This window comes from Halichoerus grypus, chromosome 2, assembly GCF_964656455.1.
Source record: "Halichoerus grypus chromosome 2, mHalGry1.hap1.1, whole genome shotgun sequence".
Lineage (NCBI taxonomy): Eukaryota > Metazoa > Chordata > Mammalia > Carnivora > Phocidae > Halichoerus > Halichoerus grypus.
The window spans coordinates 30,495,545-30,517,841 of record NC_135713.1 but is presented as its reverse complement, the minus strand read 5'-3'; the positions used below and the strand labels follow the sequence as shown (position 1 = coordinate 30,517,841).

The 22,297-nt window shown below is 37.1% G+C and overlaps 1 protein-coding gene across 7 annotated transcripts in view; it reads left to right on the top strand.

Annotated features, from left to right (window-relative positions):
- Positions 1–22,297, top strand: part of RICTOR (RPTOR independent companion of MTOR complex 2) — a 123,816-nt gene that overhangs the window by 21,403 nt on the left and 80,116 nt on the right. For 6 of the 7 annotated variants that reach the window (XR_013445533.1, XR_013445532.1, XM_036111088.2 and 3 more), the window contains one exon: positions 21,573–21,670. Coding sequence is in view for 5 of the 7 variants with exons in the window: in XM_036111088.2 (XP_035966981.1) it covers positions 21,573–21,670 (98 nt within the window). In the remaining 2 variants the exon portion in view is untranslated. Of the gene's footprint in view, positions 1–17,002; positions 17,063–21,572; positions 21,671–22,297 lie in introns of all 7 variants that reach the window. The other variant, XM_078066670.1, reaches the window with a different exon arrangement.

Here is a 22,297-nt window from a genome sequence, read left to right as displayed (position 1 = left end):
TAAATGTATGTTAGGCTTTCTCATTATCTTTCTTGTTTTTTTAAGCTCTTTCATGTATTTCCTCTCCTATTCTCTTGTGGGCCGCATTCTATATAATATTTTCAAATATGTCTTTCAGTTAATTAATTCTCCCCTCAGCTGTGTTTATTTGGTTTATCCCCCCATTGAGTTTTTATTTTATTTTATTTATTTATTTATTTATTTAAAGATTTTATTTATTCGACAGAAAGAGAGCACAAGCAGCGGGAGCGGCAGGCAGAGGGAGAAGCAGGCTCCCTGCTGAGCAGAGAGCCTGATGTGTGACTTGATCCCAGGACCCTGGGATCATGACCTGAGTCGAAGGCAGACGCTTAACCAACTGAGCCACCCAGGCACCGAGTTTTTGTTTTAATCATGATAATTATTTCAAGAAATTCTGCGTGGATGTTTGTAATTTTTTAAATAAGTGCTCTCTTGAATCTTATATTTTCGTTCCTTCCTTTTCTTAAATTGGAGGAGGTTTGTAAGTTACGGCTTGCAAATCTGGCAGATAGGGCTTTCAAATGCTGCATGACATAGCCATGCTCATCTAAGCATTGTCTATGACAGCTTTGGTGCTGCAGCTGCTAAGTTAAGTAGTTGTGACAGAGATTGGATGGTCTTCAAAGCCTAAAATACTTACAGTCTGACCCTTTATGGAACAAGTTTGCCAAGTCCCCTCCCCCCCCACTGCCTTAGATATGTAAAACATTATTTTTTTATTGCTTGTATATATATATGATAATTCTAATATTTCAAGTCTTTTTAGATTGTTTTGTTTATTGTTTCTGTTTATAATGGCTTATTTTCATGTTTCCTTCTGTGTTTGTGATTTTTGCTTGTGCACTTTAAATTTGTTAGGTTACCCAGGCTAAGGGTGTTATGGGGGCTGGTTGATGGTTGAGTTTGCTTTGTCTACTGCCTGCGGGTATGGTAGGCCAGGGGCTACTTATTTTTTTTTTTTAATTAAAATATTTTATTTTATTTTATTCATCATGATAAGTGTACTCTTTAATCACCATCATCCCATCCTGCTTCCCCTTTGGCAACCATCAGTTTGTTCTCTATAATTAAGAGTCTCTTTCTTGGTTTGTCTCTGTCTCTCTTTCTTTTTTTTCCTCCTTTTTTTTTTTTCCTCATTTGTTTTGTTTCTTAAATCCTACATATGAGGGGTGCCTGGGTGGCTCGCTCAGTCGGCTGGGCATCTGCCTTCAGCTCAGGTCATGATCCCAGGGTCCTGGGATTGAGCCCCGCATTGGACTCCGTGCTCTGCAGGGAACCTGCTTCTCTCTGTCCCTCTGCCTGACACTCCCCCTGCTCGTGCTGCTCGCTCCCTCTATCTCTCTCTGTCAAATAAATAAAATCTTAAAAATTCTACAAATGAATGAGATCATATGGTATATTTCTTTCTCTTACTTTGCTTAGTATTATACTTTCTAGCTCTATCCATGTTGCAAATGGCAAGATTTCATTTTTTATGGCTGAATATTCCATTATATATACATATATATATCCCATTATACACACACACACACACCCCCCCCCACACATCTTCTTCCATTCACTTATCGATGGATACTTGGGCTGCTTCCGTAGTTTGGCTATTGTAAATAATGCTGCAGTAAACATAGGGGTGTATGTATCCCTTTGAATTAGTGTTTTTGCATATTCTGAGTAAATAACCAGTAGTGTGATTACTGGATCATAGGATAGTACTATTTTTAATTTTTTTGAGGAACCTCCATACTATTTTCCTTGGTGGATGCATCAGTTTGCATTCCCACTAACAATGTAAGAGGGTTTCATTTTCTCCACATCCTCTCCACCACTTGTTTTTTTCTTGTGTTGTTGATTTTATGCATTTTGACAGATGTAAGGTGATACCTCATTATAGTTTTGATTTGCATTTCCCTGATGATAAGTGATTTTGAGCATCTTTTCATGTCTTTGGAAAAATGAGTTTGTCTCTTCTATTTTTTAATTGGATTATTTGGTTTTTTGATGTTGAGTTGTACCAGTTCTTTATATATTTTGGACACTAACCCTTTATTGGATATGCCATTTGCAAATGTTGCCTTCCAGTTTTGTTGATTATTTCCTTTGCTGTGTAGGAACACTTCATTTTTTTTTTAAGATTTATTTTATTTATTTTATATATATAAAGAGAGAATGGGGGAGGGGAAGGACAGAGGGAGAGAGAGTCTTAAGCAGATTCCATGCTGAGCGCAGAGCCCAATGTGGGGCTCGATCCCACAACCCCGAGATCATGATCTGAGCTAACCAAGAGTCAGATGCTTAACCAACTGCACCACCCAGACACTCCTAGAAACATTTTATTTTGATGTAGTCCCAATAGTTTATTTTGCTTTTATTTCCCTTGCCTCAGAAGACATATCTAGAAAAATATTGCTGTGGCCAGTGTCAGAGACATTACTGCCTGTGCTCTAAACTCCTAAATCAAGGAGTTTTATTATTTCAGGTCTCACATTTAGGTCTTTAATCCATTTTGACTTTATTTTTGTGTATGGTGAAACAAAGTGGTTCGTTTTCATTCTTCCGCATGTAGCTGTCTAGTCTTCCCAACACCGTTTGTTGAAGAGATTTTTTCCCGTTGTATATTCAACAAGGGGCTACTTTAAATTAAAATTCTCATGTTGGATTTTTTTGGACCATGCAAAAGAGTACATACATCTAAGTTCCAAAGCCTTGTACAGTGGCTTCAAAATCTCAGGGAAATCTTTTTTTATTTGTTTTGTTTTCAGCTTTACCCAGAAGTATTTTTCTTTGCTATCTACTTCTGTCCGATGCATGTTCTTCCAATTCACACTTTTTCCTAGGAGAGTAGTCTTCTCTAAGGTCTGATTTTGTACAAGATGGATTTCTTTTTTTTTTCCCTAGAGATTTTCTTTATTTACTTGAGAGAGAGAATGTGTGAGCATGAGCAGAGGGTTGGGCACAGGGAGCAGACTCCCCACTGAGCAGAGAGCCTGACGAGGGGCTCAATCCCAGGACTCTGGATCATGACCTGAGCTGAAGGCAGACGCTTAACCGACTGAGCCACCCAGGTGCCCCGTACAAGATGGATTTCTTGTCTTGCACTGGCCCAAGAATGAACCATAGTCTTTAAGTCCTACATTTAAGCTCTAGAGCAGTGCTTCTCAAACTTTAATGTTGTATTGGAGGGCCCCAAGATCACCCCAGGTTTGATAATTTGCTAGGGCTCCTTATGGGAAAAGGATACAAAGCAAAATCAGCAAAGGGAAAAGGTACATTGGGTAAAGTTAGGGGAAACCAGGTGCAAGCTTCTAGTGTCTTCTCCTGGTGGCCAGCAACAAATTGTGAGAACAAGTGAAATATGTCCAACAGGGAGTTTGTTAGAGGCTCAGTCCCCAGGTTTTTTTTTTTAAGACTTTATTTATTTATTTGACATAGAGAGACAGCACAAGTAGGCAGAGTGGCAGGCAGAGGGAGAGGGAGAAGCAGGCTCCCCGCTGAGCAGAGAGCCCGATGCAGGGCTCAATCCCAGGACCCTGGGATCATGACCCAAGCCGAAGGCAGACGCTTAAGCAACTGAGCCACATAGGCGCCCTTCCTCAGGTTCTTTAATGAGGACTTGTCAAGTAGGCACCTTTCACCTGGCAGGTAACAAAATTCCAGACTCACAGAAGGAAATCTGGTATTCAGCATAAACCATATTGTTTGTATAAGTAGTTTAGGCCCAGTGAGCTACTCTCATCAGATAGGGTGGTGGAAACCCTCCCCATAATTGTTTCTAGATCCCAGCCAAGGGTCAACCTTGTAAGTTAGGCAGACCTTTTTTTTTTTTTTTTTTTTTTAAAGATTTTACTTATTTATTTGAGACAGAGGAAGAGAGAGAGCATGAGTGGTGTGGAGGGGCAGAGGGAGAGAGAGAAGCAGACTCTGCTGAGCATGGACCCCGACGTGGGGCTTGATCCCAAGACCCTGGGATCATGACCTGAGCCACCCAGGCACCCCTTAAACCCTTTAAGCAGACCTTTTAAAGGAAAAGCAGTTAGGCCTGCTAGGTTAACTTTTTTCTGCCTAAATGTACAAATGAAGCACCTGAGAATTTTGTTTTAATGAAGAGTCAGATTCAGTAGGTATAGGAGGGCCCAACATTCGGCATCTCTAATAAATAGCATTTGAGTAGTACCCAGGTTGGTAGTTTTCAGATATACTTTGGTAGCCAGGTAGTTGCTCTGAAAGCTAGAAGTCCTTCTTTCTATTAGTGTTCTTATCCTAAACAACATGTGTTTTTATTTTGAATAGTGGGAAAATTTTTTTGTTGGTGGTTAAATTCCCTGTGCGGACAAACAGTTATTTCTGGAGTGATGTGGTTTATTTCTTATTAAACTTTATCAAACTTGAATAAAGAGATCTAAATTTATACCTCAGTATTGCTACAGTTTTGTGTCATTGGGAACATGGAAAAAGTGACAGTTTCAGTGACTGCTGTAGAAAAGATTGCAAGGTTTGGAATGTTGGTAGTATTAATTGTACAGTCCTACAGTCTCTTACCAAAAACTTTGAAAACCCCAAAACTCTGAAAATGAAAACTATTTTGATGAATAACTTGACCTGAGAAAACCTAACCTGACCGAAACTCATTTGGCAACAAAACCTGACCAGAATTTTTATTATCTCAATGTGTCTACTCATATCTTTCACCTAAAAAATATTCCTGTGGATGAGTATGCAGTGCTGCCTCCAACCCTTCTGGGGATGGTGCATCTCTGGTAAATATTACATTTTGAAATAAAAATATTTGAATTCCTAATCCTGTCTGACCCCAGATTTTCACATGAAACATCATGGTCCTTTAGTGGAAATAGGAAACAAATATGTCTCAAAAGCATTCTCAGAATGCATAAATGAATATAAAAATATTAGCAATTAGTGGATCATATTCAAACTTCCTGTTCATGCAAGGTGTAACCTAAGAAATTCATTATATGGGTTTCATTTGTAGTAGTTCAACGCTTTTAAAGGTTAATTCAAAGAGAATTTTAAATTTCCTTTTAGATTTTGATTATTGGTGTTAATGCAATTATTTATGCACGTTCAAGTGAAATGTAGGGAGGAATAACAAGTAGTAAACTTGTAATTAGAGGACCTGTTTACACTTATATTATACAACTCAGTTGTGTATTACTGCTTAATTTCTCATTTGTTCCTTTCATGCATGGGACTCCAGATTAGCCAGTATGTTTTTGTTTTGTTAATTTTAGGTAAGTTGTGTCTTCTTTGGTGTATAGAAATGATTTTACTTAACCATAAAAACTTAAACAATGCTAAATATGGTAATATCTGCAAATTACTGATTCAGAACTTAGTAATATATAAAACATGATGCTATTGTGATAGTCAGTATAAGAAGTGCTTAAGAGAATGGCCCAGTTTCATTCTTCTGCATGTGGCCATCCAATTTTCCCAGTACCATTTATTGAAGAGACTTTTTTCCATTGGATATTCTTTCCTGATTTGTCGAAGATTAGTTGACCGTAAAGTTGAGGGTCCATTTCTGGGTCTCTGTTCTGTTCCATTGATCTATGTGTCTGTTTTTGTGCCAATACCATACTGTCTTGATGATCATAGCTTTGTAATAGAGCTTGAAGTCAAGCATTGTGATGTCCCTAGCTTTGGTTTTCTTTTTCAACAATCCTCTGGCAATTCGGGGTCCTTCTGGTTCCATACAAATTTTAGGATTGTTTGTTCCAGCTCTGTGAAAAATGTCGATGGTCTTTTGATAGGGATTGCATTGAAAGTATAAATTGCTCTGGCAGCATAGACATTTTCACAATGTTTATTCTTCCAATCCATGAGCGTGGAATGTTTTTCCATCTCTTTGTGTCTTTCTCCATTTCTTTCATAAGTGTTCTGTAGTTTCTAGAGTATAGATCCTTTACCTCTTTGGTTATGTTTATTCCTAGGTATCTTATGCTTTTTGGTGCTATTGTAAATGAAATTGATGCCTTAATTTCTCTTTCTTCAGTCACATTGTTAGTGTATAGAAATGCAACTGATTTCTCTGCACTGGTTTTGTGTCCTGCCACGTTGCTGAGTTGCTGTATGAGTTCTAGTAATTTTGGGGTGGAGTCTTTGGGTTTTCCACATGAAGTGTCATGTCATCTGTGAAGAGAGAGAGTTTGACTTCTTCTTTGCCTATTTGAATGCCTTTTATTTCTTTTTGTTGTCTGATTGAGGCTGGGACTTCTTTTGTTCTCTGTTGAACAATAATGGTGAGAATGGGCATCCCTATCGTGTTCCTGACCTTAAGGGAGAAGCTCTCAGTTTTTTCCCATTGAGAACTCTCTTACACCATACACAAAGATAAACTCAAAATGGTTGAAAGACCTCAATGTGAAATAGGAATCCATCAAAATCCTAGAGGAGAACATAGGCAGTAAACTCTTCCACATCTCGCCACAGCAACTTCTTTCAAGACATGTCTCTAAAGGCAAGAGAAACAAAAGCAAAAATGACCTTTGGGGATTTCATTATGATAAAAAGCTTTTGCACAGCAAAGGAAACAGTCAACAAAACTAAGAGGCAGCCCACGGAATGGGAGAACATATATTTGCAAATGACATTACAGATAAAGGGCTGGTATCCAAGATATATAAAGTACTTATCAAACTCAACACCCAAAAAACAAATAATCCAGTCAAGAAATGGGCAGAAGACATGAACAGGCACTTATCCAAAGAAGACATACAAATGGCTAACAGACACATGAAAAAATGTTCAACGTCACTAGTCATCAGGGAAATACAGATCAAAAACCACAGTGAGATACATCTTACACCAATTAGAATGGCAAAAATTAACACGACAGGAAACAACAAATGTTGGCGAGGATGTAGAGAAAGGGGAACCTCCTCTTACACTGTTGGTGGGAGTGCAAGTTGGTACAGCTACTCTGGAAAATAGTATGGAGGTTCCTCAAGACATTAAAAATAGAGCTACCCTATGATCCAGTAATTGCACTACTAGGTATTTACCCCAAAGATACGGATGTAGTGAAAAGAAGGGGCACATGCACCCCAGTATTCACCAGCAATGTCCACAATAGCCAAACTGTGGAAGGAGCCGAGATGTTCTTCAACAGATGAATGGATAAAGAAGATGTGGTTCATATATACAATGGAATATTACTCAGCCATCAGGAAGGATGAATACCTACCATTTACATTGACATGGATGCAACTGGAGGGGATTATGCTAAGTGAAAGAAGTCAACCAGAGAAAGACAATTATATGGTTTCACTCATATGTGGAACATAAGGAATAGCGTGGAGGGGAAGGGAGGGGAAACTGAATGGGAAGAAATCAGAGAGGGAGACAAACCATGAGAGACTCTGGACTCCAGGAACCAAACTGAGGGTTACAGAAGGGAGGGAGTGGGGGATGGGGTAACTGGGTGGTGGGTATTAAGGAGGGCACCTTTGTTATGAGCACTGGGTGTTATACACAACTAGTGAATCATTGAAGACTACATCAAAAACTAAAGATGTCCTGTATGTTGGCTAACTGAACATAATAAAAAAATGGTGAGGATGGTAAAAAAAAAAAAAATGCTTAAGATATATGCACTAAGATGTCTCAGGGATATTTGGTAACTCCCTGGATGTAATTTCCTAGTTCTGACAGTATTACTATTGCCTGAAAAAGGAAATTTTGGGAAGTTTTTTTTGTTAAGGATGAATGAGATTATTGGACATGATGAATTTGAAGTAGACCAAACATAAGACTGAGCTGTGGTGCTTTATTTGAAGATAAAGTCCAGAATTGAGATTTTGAGGCATTATTCAATGAAAATTGAATTTGTTAGAGTTACGGAGACAATGAGAAGAGAAATGTGAGGGCAAAAGATAGAACTTCAGGTCGTGTTAAAGGATATGATGAAGCAGAAGGAGGAATACAAACCTTTAAGGGACACAAGGAACAGTGAGAAATAGGAAGGAAGACCAAGGCAGTGTGATTACAGACACCAAGGGAGAGAAGGTGGATTTGGCTATCATTGGCCAGTACTATAATGGAAAAGTCAGGGAGTTTGAAAAGCTGAGAAAAAGCCCTTGCATTGGGCAAGTAGTAAACTTGAGAACAAGTTTAGTGGAACAGTGGCCTAGATTGGTGAAGTTTAGGAGATGATGAGGTAAGAATTAATTAACTTGAATCTCAGAGAGATTTGGTGAAAGAAAGAAGTAATGTCACTTCAAAAATGGAAAACAGTAGCAGAAACATTTTTTTTTTTTTAAAGATAGGCGAAAGAGCTAGTGAGGGGCGTCTGGGTGGCTCAGTTGTTAAGCGTCTGCCTTCGGCTCAGGTCATGGTCCCTGGGTCCTGGTATGGAGCCCCACATTGGGCTCCCTGCTCCGTGGGAAGCCTGCTTCTCCCTCCCCCACTCTCCCTGCTTGTATTCCCTCCCTCCCTGTGTCTCTCTCTGTCAAATAAATAAATAAAATCTTAAAAAAAAAAATAAAAGCTAGTGAAAGAGATGAATGAGAAACAGTGAATAACTAATGGTAGAAATATTAGAATGAGATAAAAGGTAGAACAAGAATACAAATGGAGATGTTAGATAATAACATTGTAACAGATTTCTAACCCACACTAAATTAAGTGTCCTGCCTCCAAAGTGAATTTGTACTTTTTTGCTTCTTTATTAGTTTCAAAGGGGGAAGCCCTTCATTACATTCATAGAAGCCACCTGTCAGACAAGTGATCCGAACTATAGAGTCATGTTTCATACAGAAAAACAGAAACATGAAAGTAGCTGTACAAGCAAAATGTACAACTAACTTCTAAATGATGATAATAGACTGGGTGTAAATCACAATTAATTGTCTCAGCCTTTAGGCTCAGCTCTTCTATTCTTTTACAGGCTTCATTTATATAGTGAATTGTTTCAGAGGCAAACAGGATTTTTCTCATATAATAAAAGATTCCTAGTTAGGGGACTATGGAAATCTAATAATTTTTACAGGTATCTTTGTAAATATAATAGATTAAGACATAGTAATTATAGCACAACATCCAGTGATTATAATCTCTATACAGGGGGCACCTGGGTGGCTCAGTCGGTTAAGCATCTGCCTTTGGCTCAAGTCATGATCCCAGTACCTTGGGATCAAGCCCTGAGCCAGGCTCCCTGCTCAGCGGGGAGTCTGCTTCACCCTCTCTCTCTGCCACTCCCCCTACTTGTGTTCTCCCTGTCAAGTAAATAAAATCTTTTAAAAAAAATCTTTATATAGTAATTGCTTTTAGTTAATTTTACTATCTTAGAAAATGCTCTAGTTACAGTATTTTTCATATTTTTCTGCCAAAAAAATGACAGTAAAATGTCATAACAAAGAAATCTTAGAATGACAGCCACTTCCGTAGACTGGTGAATGTCTTCTATGTACTGTATATACTTGTGTATACTTTGTACTTGTGCACAAAGTAAAAGTGCCTTGTGAATTTGGGTACAGTTCTCTACCACAATTATTTCATAACTGTGGTATAAGCCCAAGTATTCCACTAATGTCTAATTTTTCTAAGAAACCACTTCATACTTTTTTTTTCCTATCAAGCTGCTTTTCATTTTCTTTTCTTTTTTTTTAAGATTTTATTTAATAATTTGACAGAGAGAGACACAGCGAGAGAGGGAACACAAGCATGGGGAATGGGAGAGGGAGAAGCAGGCTTCCCGCTGAGCAGGGAGCCCGATGCGGGGCTCGATCCCAGGACCCAGGGACCATGACCTGAGCCGAAGTCAGACGCTTGACGACTGAGCCACCCAGGTGCCCCTGCTCGTCATTTTCTAACTCAAACCTGAATCATCTTTACCAGAAAATCTTTATAAATTCACAGATCATTTACCATCTAAAAATAGATAATGATGGAATGATTAGAGGATTGTTAGGTAAGGTAAATAGTTAGGCTTTAGTTCTTTATCCAACTATTGCAACCTGGGAACATGGTTTCTAGCACTGCCATGAATATAAATACAGTGCTTGGAAGTGTGGGGAGAGCAGCAGAGAAGGATTATGAAGGTGATTTTCTGAAGGTAGATAATTTGAATTTTTACCATTTTCTTTCTTTTTTATATTTCTAGGTACTTTCATTTAAAACATTTTATATTTGACAAATTTGAATGGGCAAAAATAGTTACCTTGTTAATTGTATTAAATAAGTTTGTTCTTAGATTCCTTTTCAAAGCAATAGCAAGATCATTTTGGTTAAGTTTAGGGGAATACTTTTTTTTGGGTCCTCAAAGTTGTAAAATAAATAACATTTTAATGCAACATGATCTTTTTTTATTTGCTCCTCTTTTACATATATCTGTACTATAGCTATTATTATCCTAAAATAGTATTTTCTTGTAAATTCTTGTATTTTAATATTCAGAATTCTGAGGTGGGGACTTCTTTTGTTATAAATGCCAAATTGTGAAAAGTAAAGTTAAAGTCACAAATTCTTGTAATGTCTGTAATATCTGATAATACAACAAATCTGTTTTTATTTTTTAACTATTGAATTATACTGAGAGAACTGAATATTTTATATGTGTATTGCTCAGTGAATTTTCACAGAGTGACACACCTGTGAAACCAGCACCTCGATCAAGAAACAGAGTTTGAGGGGCACCTGGGTGGCTCAGTCGTTAAGTGTCTGCCTTCGGCTCAGGTCATGATCCCAGAGTGCTGGGATTGAGCCCCGCGTTAGGCTCCCTGCTCCGCGGGAGGCCTGCTTCTCCCTCTCTCACTCCCCCTGCTGTATTCCCTCTCTCGCTGGGTCTCTGTCAAATAAATAAAATCTTAAAAAAAAGAAAAGAAACGGAGTTTGGTATACTTGAAAGTTTTTATGAATTTTTTTCTGAATAATATATTCAGTAATTTTTTTCTAAATGATTACTGTGTGTCAACCATTGTTCTAGGTATTAGGATGATACAGTGGTGAACTGAAACAGACTTAGAGTGTGAGGAGATAAATATCAGTCACATAAATAAATATAATTACAACTGCTGTATATACTAAACATACATTATCCTATGAAAGGCAGTATAATGAGGTAGACTGTAGAGTGATTTTATACTGGAGAATAAAGGTAGACAGTAGAATCAGATTGCTTAGGTTTAAATTCTGTTGTCAATTCTGGTATTTACGTGACTTTAGGAAACTAATGTCTCTTACAACTCATTTCTTAACATGGGGATTATAGTAACCTAGTTTATATGGTTGGTGTGGACATTAAAAGATTATTTATGTAAAAATATTAGTATAATATATATTATAGGTTCTCTGTATTAGTTTATTTCGTCTCAGTGGGTATTGTTTCATATTGTATCATTTTTATTTGAAAATGATACAGAAGCATACTTCATAAAGTAGCTTCTTGTCTCTTCTAGAGTTCAGATCAAATAATCCAAAGGGATATCAGAATCTAGTTACATAATATTCTGGAAGTCTTTATAGCATGTTTCAAATTTTAGTGTGTTTTGGGGCGCCTGAGTGGTTCAGTCAGTTAAGTGTCCCACTCATGGTTTCACCTCAGGTTATGATCTGAGGTCGTGAGATTGAGCCCTGAGTCGGGGCTCCCTGCTCAGCACAGAGTCTGCTTGAAGATTTTCTCCCTCTGCCCCTCTCCCCACTCACACACGTGTGCTCACTCTCTGTCTCTTTCTAAAATAAATAAAGACTTAAAAATTTTTTTTAGTGTGTATGAGGATCATTGGGGTCCCTCCTGTAAATGCACATTACTATGGGTCCCTTTCTAGGCATACTTAGCTCTGGAATCAATATTTCTTATAATAACTCATGTATTTCTTAGGAACACGAGTTTGAAAACCACTGGGCTGTAAGTCTCTTTTGTATGCAGGCCAAATACCCAGTTGTTTTGTCTTATTTTAATATATAACATTATGAGGTGTTTTTTGCTGTTATGTTTTTGGTGCATATGCTTATTACTACAGATGATAAAAAAATTTCCCTAAATCTATACTTGCTCTAGGATTCTGTATTAATAAATAGTATACATCAGGTTACCCAGTTAAGAAACCTGGATTTATCCTTGATTTCTCCCTCCCTTTCCTCTAATCCTCTACCTTTCTTATCGTCTCTGATTCATTACTGATGAAGTTTCTTGCATGGAAGATTTTGTAACATCTATTTATACCTGCCTTTCTCCTCCCTGCAGTCTGTTTTCCAAAGTTGTCTTTCTAAAACACAGAGCTGATTATGCCATCTACTTGCATAAATGTTTTCCTTAGTAATTACCCTTTGCCTAAAGATACCTAAGTTTCTTAGTATATGTTACAAGGCCATTGTAATGCATCTTCCTTTTCCTTTATTCTTCCCTATCACCTTGTTTCTGGGAATATAGAATTTCTTGCTGTTCCTTGAGGAAAATAGCATTTTTTTTCATGTTTGTATGTTCACATACTACTCTTTTCCATCTTACATCTCCCCTTTTCAGTGTTTCTTTCAGTTGGTATTTATTTAGAAACCACCATGTGCCTGGCATTGTGTCAGAGGGCAGGGTTGCATGTGTGAAAAAGACAGGTTTCCTGTTCTCACTTGTCTTATTGTCTAGTGAAGTCTATCAGGCACCCTTCTTTTCTTTTGTTCCCATAATGTTTATTACCAACCTTAATAGTATATAAGTGTTCACATGCTTCTCTTTTCTCATTTAATTTTGATCTCCAGGGCTGAGACCATATCTTAAGTTTATTAATATTCCTCGCCTAGCAGTTGGCACAGTACATGGCATATAGTGATCACTGAAATGTATTTGAGTAAAAGTTAGAAATCTAAATACAGAACTACTTTCAGGATAGGTCAAATCTATCCTTTATAGAATACGTTTATATTTTTAATTATATAAGTAGTAAAATGGCTATGTACGATCTAGTGGGGAAACCTGTGCTCTCCTACTATATTATTCCCATTATATAATCTTAATGTTACAATTTTTTTTTCTTTAGGAACTTTGGGAAGAATAGTCTGTCATTTAATTTTAAGACATATTTTTAAAATTAAAAAAAAATTTTTTAGAGAGCGAGAGAGTGTGAGCAGGGGAGGGGCAGAGTGGGAAAGGAGAGAGAGAGAGAATCTCAAGCTGGCTTCACACACAGCACAAGAGTCCAACTTGGGGCATGATCTCATGACCTTGAGATCATGACCTGAGCTGAAATCAAGAGTTGGACACTTAACCAACTAAGCCACTCAGATGCCCGAGTTTTTTTTAAGGATTTATTCAAAATTATGATTTGAAATAAAGATTATAGAATATATAATTCTAGGGGCGCCTGGGTGGCTCAGTTGGTTAAAGAGACTGCCTTCGGCTCAGGTCATGATCCCGGAGTCCCTGGATCGAGTCCTGCATCAGGCTCCCTGCTCAGCAGGGAGTCTGCTTCTCCCTCTGCCCCTCCCCCCTCTCATGCTCTCTCTATCTCATTCTCTCTCTCAAATAAATAAATAAAATCTTTAAAAATATATATATATATAATTCTAATTATTAAGATTGTATATTTATATATCTTTTAATTTTTAAAAAAGTTATTTAAATTCAATTAACATATATTGTATTATTAGTTTCAGAGGTATTCATACATCTTTTAATAGAAGTTCTGTTCAAATGAATCATTTACCTATTTCCAGCTGACTCTATGTTTCATGTTCTGTACCTTGATCAATCCTGGCCTGTATCTTACAGTTACAATGTATTATGACATGCTTGTAATAAACCAATTAAAGACATGGTTTTTGTTCCTAGCATTGTGAACCAATCACATCAGCGAACTGGTAGATGTCACTTATTTATCCAATCAAAGGTACTAAGTGATAGCCTTTAACAAGGACCTCCCCTCCACATTAGTATATAAATCATCTTCCCTTGATACCATTCAAAATGAGCAGTTCTTTGGAATTATAGAAAGGAAGATGTATTTTTGAATAAATAGTAAGAGAAAAGTGTGAGGTGAGGTAACTCAGACAATCCAAAATTGAAGTGGAAGGGAAGAGATCTGAATCCCTGGGTCATTGGGAAGACAGTCTCAAAATGTTACAGATCAGCAGAAGTCACCTCACCTCTTCCTGCCATCATTATTATGCAAGTAGGACATTTGAACAAGAACCCAGCAAAACTATTCTCTTCTGTTCTCTGGGAAAAAGAAAGAATGCAGATCTAGTTGTAAAAAAAAAATTTTTTTTTTTTTTTTACAATTTATTTGAGAGAGGGAGAGTGTATGTGTGTGTTGTGTGTGTGTGTGTGTGTGTGTGTGTGTGTGTGTGTGTGTATGAGCAGGGGGAGGGGCAGAGGGAGAGAATTCCAAGCAGACTCTCTGCTCAGCAAGGAGCCCAACATGGGGATTGATCTCAAGACTCTGAGATCATGACCTGAGCCGAAACCAAGAGTCGGATGCTCAACTGACCAAGCCACCCAGGCACCCCATGTGTAAGAAAATCTTATTAACGATAGCTGGAGTTTAACTATACTTACAGTAATATCATTTATAATGCAATGTGGGATATTTTGCAGAGTGAAAGGAGGTGGTATTAATAATTACATTGAAACAATAGATGTAAATTTGAAGCCAGGCAGATCAGATAGATATACTGTCATAACTGCTGCAGTAGTGGTATGAAGAATGTGTCATGGAAACATAAAGAAGGGAGCTTATTAGGGAAAACCTTTATACATCTGAACCAGACTCAGGAATGAGAAGGATTTTTCCCTAAGTTGGCTAGACAGAGGGTAGGCCAGGCTAAAGAAACCTAGTGTCATCTTGCTGACCATGTAGCCCTGCCTCTATCCAAATCGTTCCCTCTCAAGAGGTGCTTCATCTTTCTTTTAAAACAGCCCTATGAAAACTTTCAGTTTTTAGTATGATAAACCCAACATTTAAGAAGATTATAATTAAACTGATTTGCTGGCAGTAGTAATAGATTTTCCTTGCACATCTCTACTACAGTATTTATATTTAAAATATGTCAATGGATTAAAAGAAGATTATTACCTGCTACAGAGAGGAAACATGATTATTTTCAGTACGTGAGGAAAGATAATACTTGTTTTGCATTCCATATGGTTACACGAGAACAAATGGATGAGAGTTAGAAAGGAGCATATTTTGTCATTGGTATAAGAAAAAGTATTCTACTGTGCAATCCAAAGGTGAAACAGGCTCTCCTGGAAGTTCTGAATTCCTCTGCATTAGAGGTAAAAGGAAAGTCCTTTTCCCGGGATGCCATCAGTGGGGTATATCCTTTCCCTACTAAATTATATCTCTTTGATATTAATAATTGTTAAAGAGTTTTAGGAAATGTTAGAGCTTGAAGCAGTTCTTCCTCAACTTTTGGATCTGTGATTAAGGGTGAGAAGATGTACTCCCATTGTCTTTGCTAGTGGAGGGGGACAGATTTGCTGCTGGCTTTTGCAAAGGTAATACCAACTATAGTAATTCCCATATACTTTTAATCATTTATGTCTGTTCGCAATCGTAGATAATATTAAAGATAACATTAAGTCATATCAGATTTATGTAGTCATATTTATTTTGTTATATTAAATTTTTATGCACCCTACTTGATAGCTTGTTGCTTATTAGCATTTTTTCATGTATATGCACAAATAAATCACAGAAAATATTGTTCAGCTCTGCTCCCACTTCTAATTCCTCTTTGAAATTATCAAGAAGGCAAATAAGATGATAACACTTTCTACTTTAACAGTGAGCAAATCTTGGAGCACCTGGGTGGTTCAGTCAGTTAAGTGTCTGCCTTCGGCTCAGGCCATGATCCCAGGGTCCTGGGATCAAGCCTTGGATCGAAATGCTTCTCCCTCTCCCTGCTGCTCCCCCTGCTTGTGCTCTCTCTCTGTCAAATAAGTAAAATCCTTTTTTTTTTAAATGAGCAAATATAAAAAAAAAAAATTAAAAAATGAGCAAATCTTGGATCATAAAAGTAATGCTCTAAAACATAAAACAAAAATTCATTAATTTAAACACATTAATGGGGATGCCTGGGTGGCTCAGTGGGTTAACCGCCTGCCTTCGGCTCAGGTCATGATCCCCAGGGCCCTGGGGTTGAGTCCTGCATTGCGCTCCTTGCTCAATGGGGAGCCTGCTTCTCCTCCTGCCTGTGGCTCCCCCTGCTTGTGCTCTGTTTCTCTCTCTCTCTCTGACAAATAAATAAAATCTTAAGAAAAAATAATAAACACACTAACGTGGGCATTAAACATTTGCTTGGACTAAGCACATAATTTTCACATGATTCATAAAAATTGTTTTTACTAAAAAAATAATAACTTTTAATTATAGTTGCTGCTATTTATTGGGTGTTTGTTATGGTCTAGGCACTGTGCTAAAAGCACCTCACATCTTGTAACAGTGCTTTCAAGGTAAGTAATTAGTATTTTTACTGTATATAGGAGAAAATGGATGCCCACGAGATTGACTTAGCCAGGGCTATATGGTTTATAAGGTGAATAAACTAGATTCGAATCTAGTTCTCTTTCATTCCATAATTGTTCTTTACAGTACTTCCAAATAGCTGTATGCTGGTAGTTTTTGGTCATTAATTTACCACGTGTACTTGAACCTAAATTTATTTAAAAATCACTTTTATGTTTTGTATTTATTGACAGATAAAGGTATTTCTATAAAGTTTATTGCAGCATGTTACAAAGCAGTAAATATTGAAAACATTTTAAAATCATGTTTACTCACACAAATATAGACATACACATGTGTACCTGTGCATATATGTTTGCGTGTGCACCTACATGGAGACTTGAGCTGGAGGGGAATGAGTGTGTATGTATGTGTCTGTACATACATAGATCTAGATAAAAGGTTTGCCTACTGTAGTTTTCTCTTGGTGTTTTTCTGCATATATATATATATGTATATGCATATGTGTTTATATAATATTAAATTGCTAGATATTTAGAGTTGACTGTTTATTTCATTACCCCCAGAGAGAGTCATCAGGAACACTCAGGACTCACAAGCTACACAATAAGAGGAAAAGAGCCACTGTAATTCTACTAGTTCTTTTGTGTCTTGCTTCCTTGCTTTTGAATGGTTTGCCATCATAGCCAGCTAGCCGCAGTTTTTTTTCCCCTTAGGCAGTTGTGGGTTTCCTAAACATCAAGGCTTCTGGGAATATCCTGATTATCTCATTTGTGCTTTATACTTCTCACATAACACTGTTATCAGTAGATAGTTTTGGAGAAGCTAAATTGGAAACATTAAGTGAGAGTAGGAAGAAATAAAAAGAGGTAAACTTTTTCCTAAATTTCTTTTTGCTTCCCATCTTCCCCAAGCCCCAGTAAAAACCACTTTGTGCTCAGTTTCCCCACTACTCATCCTAGTGTAAGTTCTGATTATCTAGTACAGGAGTTGACAGACTACAGAGCCAAAACTATGTGAGCCAAGTCCGCTTTCTTGAAATAAAGCCACGTTCATTCATTTATGTATTTTCTACAATTGCTTTCTTGGTACAACAGCAGTAGTTACAACAGAGTTTAAAGTTTAAAATACTTACTGCAAAGTTTAAAATACTTACTGTCTGGATCTTTACAGAAAAAGTTTGCAGACTCTTGATTTAGCAGGTAAGGAAGAAACCAGGGATTTCTCATTTCATTTCCAGGAACTTTAACCTGTTATTTCCATGGGAACATCGTAGCACATGAGCATTACATAGTATTTCATCTAAAATGGCCCTCATTGGTCTGGGAAGTAGCATAGTTTCTGGGAGGAAACAGCTTGTTTTTCAGCAAATACGGTTTGTTTGTTTTTTTAAAGATAAAGATTTTATTTATTTGATAGAGACACAGCAAGAGAGGGAACACAAGCAAGGGGAGTGGGAGAGGGAGAAGCAGGCTTCCTGCTGAGCAGGGAGCCTGATGTGGGACTCGATCCCAGGACCCTGAGATCATGACCTGAGCTGAAGGCAGATGCTTAGTGACTAAGCCACCCAGGCACCCCCAGCAAATGTGTTATGAAGAAACTTTGAAAGTTGTCCAGTAGTTGGGGGTTCCTGGGAATTGATTATATAAAAGAGAAAGGGGGTGAGAAGGGGAAGGAAGGAGAAAGGCTAGTTCATTTTGATTTAGATTGACAACTGTAATACCTGTATTATTAGTGTTAAGTTCATTTTATATCATTATTCATTAGGCAAACATTTGATCCAATGTTGACTTCTCACCACCTGTCAATTTTCAGATTGTGTGCAGGGAAATTTTTTTGTTGCTGTTGTCAGTATTCTTTCACTTGTATGTAAGGTCTGTTAAAGAAGGATGTCTCTTGCTCACTAATGTATTTCCACTACCTAAAATAGTGCTTAACTATAATAGATGTTTAAATATTATTTGTTGAGTGAATGAACTCAGATACGAGATTTTTTGTAGCAAGATTGTGGTTTTTCAAAAATGTCTACAGTTTGTACCTAGAAAATAGGCAATAATTAGAAATCCACAAACCTTTGTGAAGAATAAATCTTTCCAGACTAATGATCTTAACTGTTGGTCCTATCAGATCATTACATAATAGTAACTTGTGATCACTTCAGTGAAGCTTTGGTGCTTGAAAACCTAATTATAAGTTGATGTGAACTGGTTAGGTTATACGTTTCCAGTAGGTGAATTTCACACTGGCTTTAATGATCTTAACTCTGATTTTGTAAACTGCTGTAGGTTGTAAATTACCTTGAAGGTTGTTAGAAAATTTGTATAAAGTTCTGAAATACAGTTAAATCATTTTGACACCATTGGCTTACTTATAATTTTCTTCTTTAATCTCTCCAGATACCATTTATAATAGTGAAAAATGTTACTAAATACTAACATTGACTTCTTCATGGTCCCTTGCAGTTCTTTTTAGTGAAATTGGATTCTACGCAGTGATGAGCTGCTTTCATTCCACTTTTTAAAAATTTTTTTTTAATTATTATGTTTTTAATCACCATACATCATTAGTTTTTGATGTAGTGTTCCATGATTTCATTGTTTGCATATAACACCCAGTGCTCCATGCAGAACGTGCCCTCCTTAATACCCATCACCAGGCTAACCCATTCCCCCACCCCCTTCCCCTCTAGAACCCTCAGTTTGTTTTTCAGAGTCCATAGTCTCTCATGGTTCGTCTCCCCCTCCGATTTCCGCCCCTTCTTTCTTCCCCCCTGCTATCTTCTTTTTTTTTTTATTCCACTTTTAAGATAACCTCAGAGTCACTAATTATAAAGACATATACTAAACCATTTAAAATTAGATTGAGTTACGTTGGAATTAAAAAAAATATATCCAAAATTTGTAGGAGATGCTCTGAAATCAAATGAATGATCTCAGTATGTAGCAATTTTAAAGTGCTTGGAAATAGCTGGGATATGTAGTGTGCTTAGTGGTTTGGCACTAACCAATTTGTGGTTGTCATGGCTAACACCCAGTCTAACAGAATGGAGGAAAATAGGCAGATGCGAGCTAAATGTAAAATAGGGCAATGCAGTTTCATTTGCTGAGGAAAACAGTAATTCAAAACAAATAGTTCTTTGGTTTTGTGTTAACAGATAAAAATCTCGAAGTCGTAATGGCTCTTAGATTAAAATATCAGCAATGTGATACTCTTTTCTTCTTTACCTTGTGCTTTTGTTTTGTTTAAACAAATGGGATGCTGAATATATGAATAGAAAAATAGCTTGTAGCAACCTGAGGAAACTGACACTCTATTCCAGGGGGGTTGGTGGACTACTGACCACAGGGCCATATCTGGCTGTTGCCCGTTTTTGTAAAGCAAGTGAGCTAAGATTGTTTTTCACATTTTTAAAGCTTTTTTTTTTCTTTCAGTATTTTGAAGATATTGCTCCACTGTCTTCTCATTTGCCTTGTTTCCCATGAGAAGTCTACTGTCAACCTTTTCTTTGCTCCTCTCCATATAACTTGTCTTTTTTAGTATGGTTCCTTTTAAGGTTTTCTCTGCCAGTGGCTTTGAGTAATGTGATTATGATGTGCTGTGGTCAGTTTTCTTCATGTTTTTGTGCTTGGGGTTGGTTGAACTTCCTGGGTTTATTGGCTTGTTTTCATCAAATTTGAAAAGTTTTCATCCATTACTTCTTCAAGTAATTTTTCTAGCCCCCATTTCTTTCCTTTGAGGACTCCAGTTAAACATTTTGTCATTGTGTTAGGCTACTTGAAGTCCTTCAGTTCACTGATGTTCTTTTCATTTATTTCTTTTTTCTCTTTGTATTATATTACATTTTGGATAATCTCAATTGCTTTGTCTTCAAGTTTACCTTCTATAAAAGTTGTTATGCATTTATTCCCATCTGGTATATTTTCATTTAGACCTAGTTTTCATCTCCAGAAATTCAATTTGAGTGATTTTTATACCTTTCATGCCTCTCCCGACGTTTTTGCACATATAAGCTATAGTTATAAAAACTTTTAATGTTCTTATCTGCTAATTCTAACATCGATGTTAGTTCTGGGTCATTTTCTGTTGATTAATTTTTCTACTTTTTATAGGTCATATTTTCCTGCTTCTTTGCATGTCTGATGAATTTTGACTGGCTGCTAAACATTGTAATTTTTGCCTTGTTAGGTGCTTCATATTTTTTCACTTCTTTAAATCTTGACCTTTGGTCTGAGACACAGTTTAGTTACTTGGAAATACTTTAATTCTTTCAAGTCTTGCTTTGAAGATTTATTAGGTGGGATAAAAGAAGTGTTTAGTCTGTATCTGATTGTTCCCCACTACTTAGCCAAGACTTTTCTGAGTACTCTAACCCGTCCACGTGAACTGTACAGATTTTAAATCTGGCTGTTAGGAACAGGCACTGCTGCTCTCTGTCCTGTGTGAACAGAGGGTACTTTCCTTTTAATTCTTTTGAGTAGTTAATGTCTTCACACACATGCACCAGTCATTGCTCTAACTACCTGAGGGGTCCCTTTGCAGATCTTCAGAGTTCTCTCTGTGTAATGTTCTCTTTTCGAATTCTTGGTTTTCTTGGACTCAGTTCTGTCTTTAAAACTCGGACTATTTACCTGGATTTCACCTGTCAGCACCAAGGCCTGGAAACTTTCTTAAGATAGTTAGCTGGGGCAATTGTAGGGCACACTTGTGTGTTTCTCACCTCTCAGGGATCAGTTCTTTACTTCCTGAGGTCCTGTGTTTTTTGAGAACTATAATTTCATATATTTTGTCCTGTTTTTTGGTTGATTGGAGTGTATTGGACAGTTTTTTTGGTGCCTGTTGTATATTGTAGCAAGAAGTAATAGTGGGGATATTGAAATTTAAGATTTAGTAGTTAAATAATTCCAGGTGATGATACACAGAGTTGGACCATAGGTATGAGTGGAGTAGAGGTGTGAAGGTCATTTAATGAGTCATCCACATGGACTTTGACGTCACCTAAGTAGATGGATTTGAGATAGAGACAAGATTTTAAACCAAGAGCCAAAGTTGTGGAGTTTTAATACTGCATGCTTTATGTGTTTGGTTAGGAAAATACTCTTCTAAAATTATGTTAATTTGTCTTGTCTTTTCTTCTAGAACCTTCTGACAACTTAAGGGAGATTCTCCAAAATGTGGCCAAATTGCAAGGAGTATCAAATATGAGAAAACTAGGCCATCTGAATAACTTTACTAAGGTAAGTAACTCATCTAAAATTCTTTGTTCCTTATTATACTTAGATGCTTTTTAACTATCATTAACAAGAAATTCTTGAGTAGTCACCTAATATTAGTGCTTTCCTCTGCTACTTCTCATGGATTTTGTCATGTGTTATTAATTTCAGTGTATTTGAATAATGGAAGTATTATGTGCTTGTAGAAAATTTGGTAGGTTCAGAAAATAATAAAGAGAGGGCACCTGGGTGGCTCAGTTGGTTAAGCGACTGCCTTCGGCTGAGGTCATGATCCTGGAGTCCCTGGATCGAGTCCCGCATCGGGCTCCCTGCTCGGCAGGGAGTCTGCTTCTCCCTCTGACCCTCCCCCCTCTCATGTGCTTGCTCTCTCATTCTCTCTCTCTCAAATAAATAAATAAATAAATCTTTAAAAAAAAAAAAAAAAGAAAATAATAAAGAGAAAAAGGTCACTAAGAAGTCCATCATCAGGTCTTCACTGTTTTTGACATGATATATTTCTTTTGCCTTTTTAATATTCATTTTTATGTGATAATAGATGATAAACATTCGTACGTAAGTACATGTGTGTGTTGCATTTCATAGCCATAACCATTATTCCAAGAAAAATATTAAAACTTCCTCTCTCTTTTC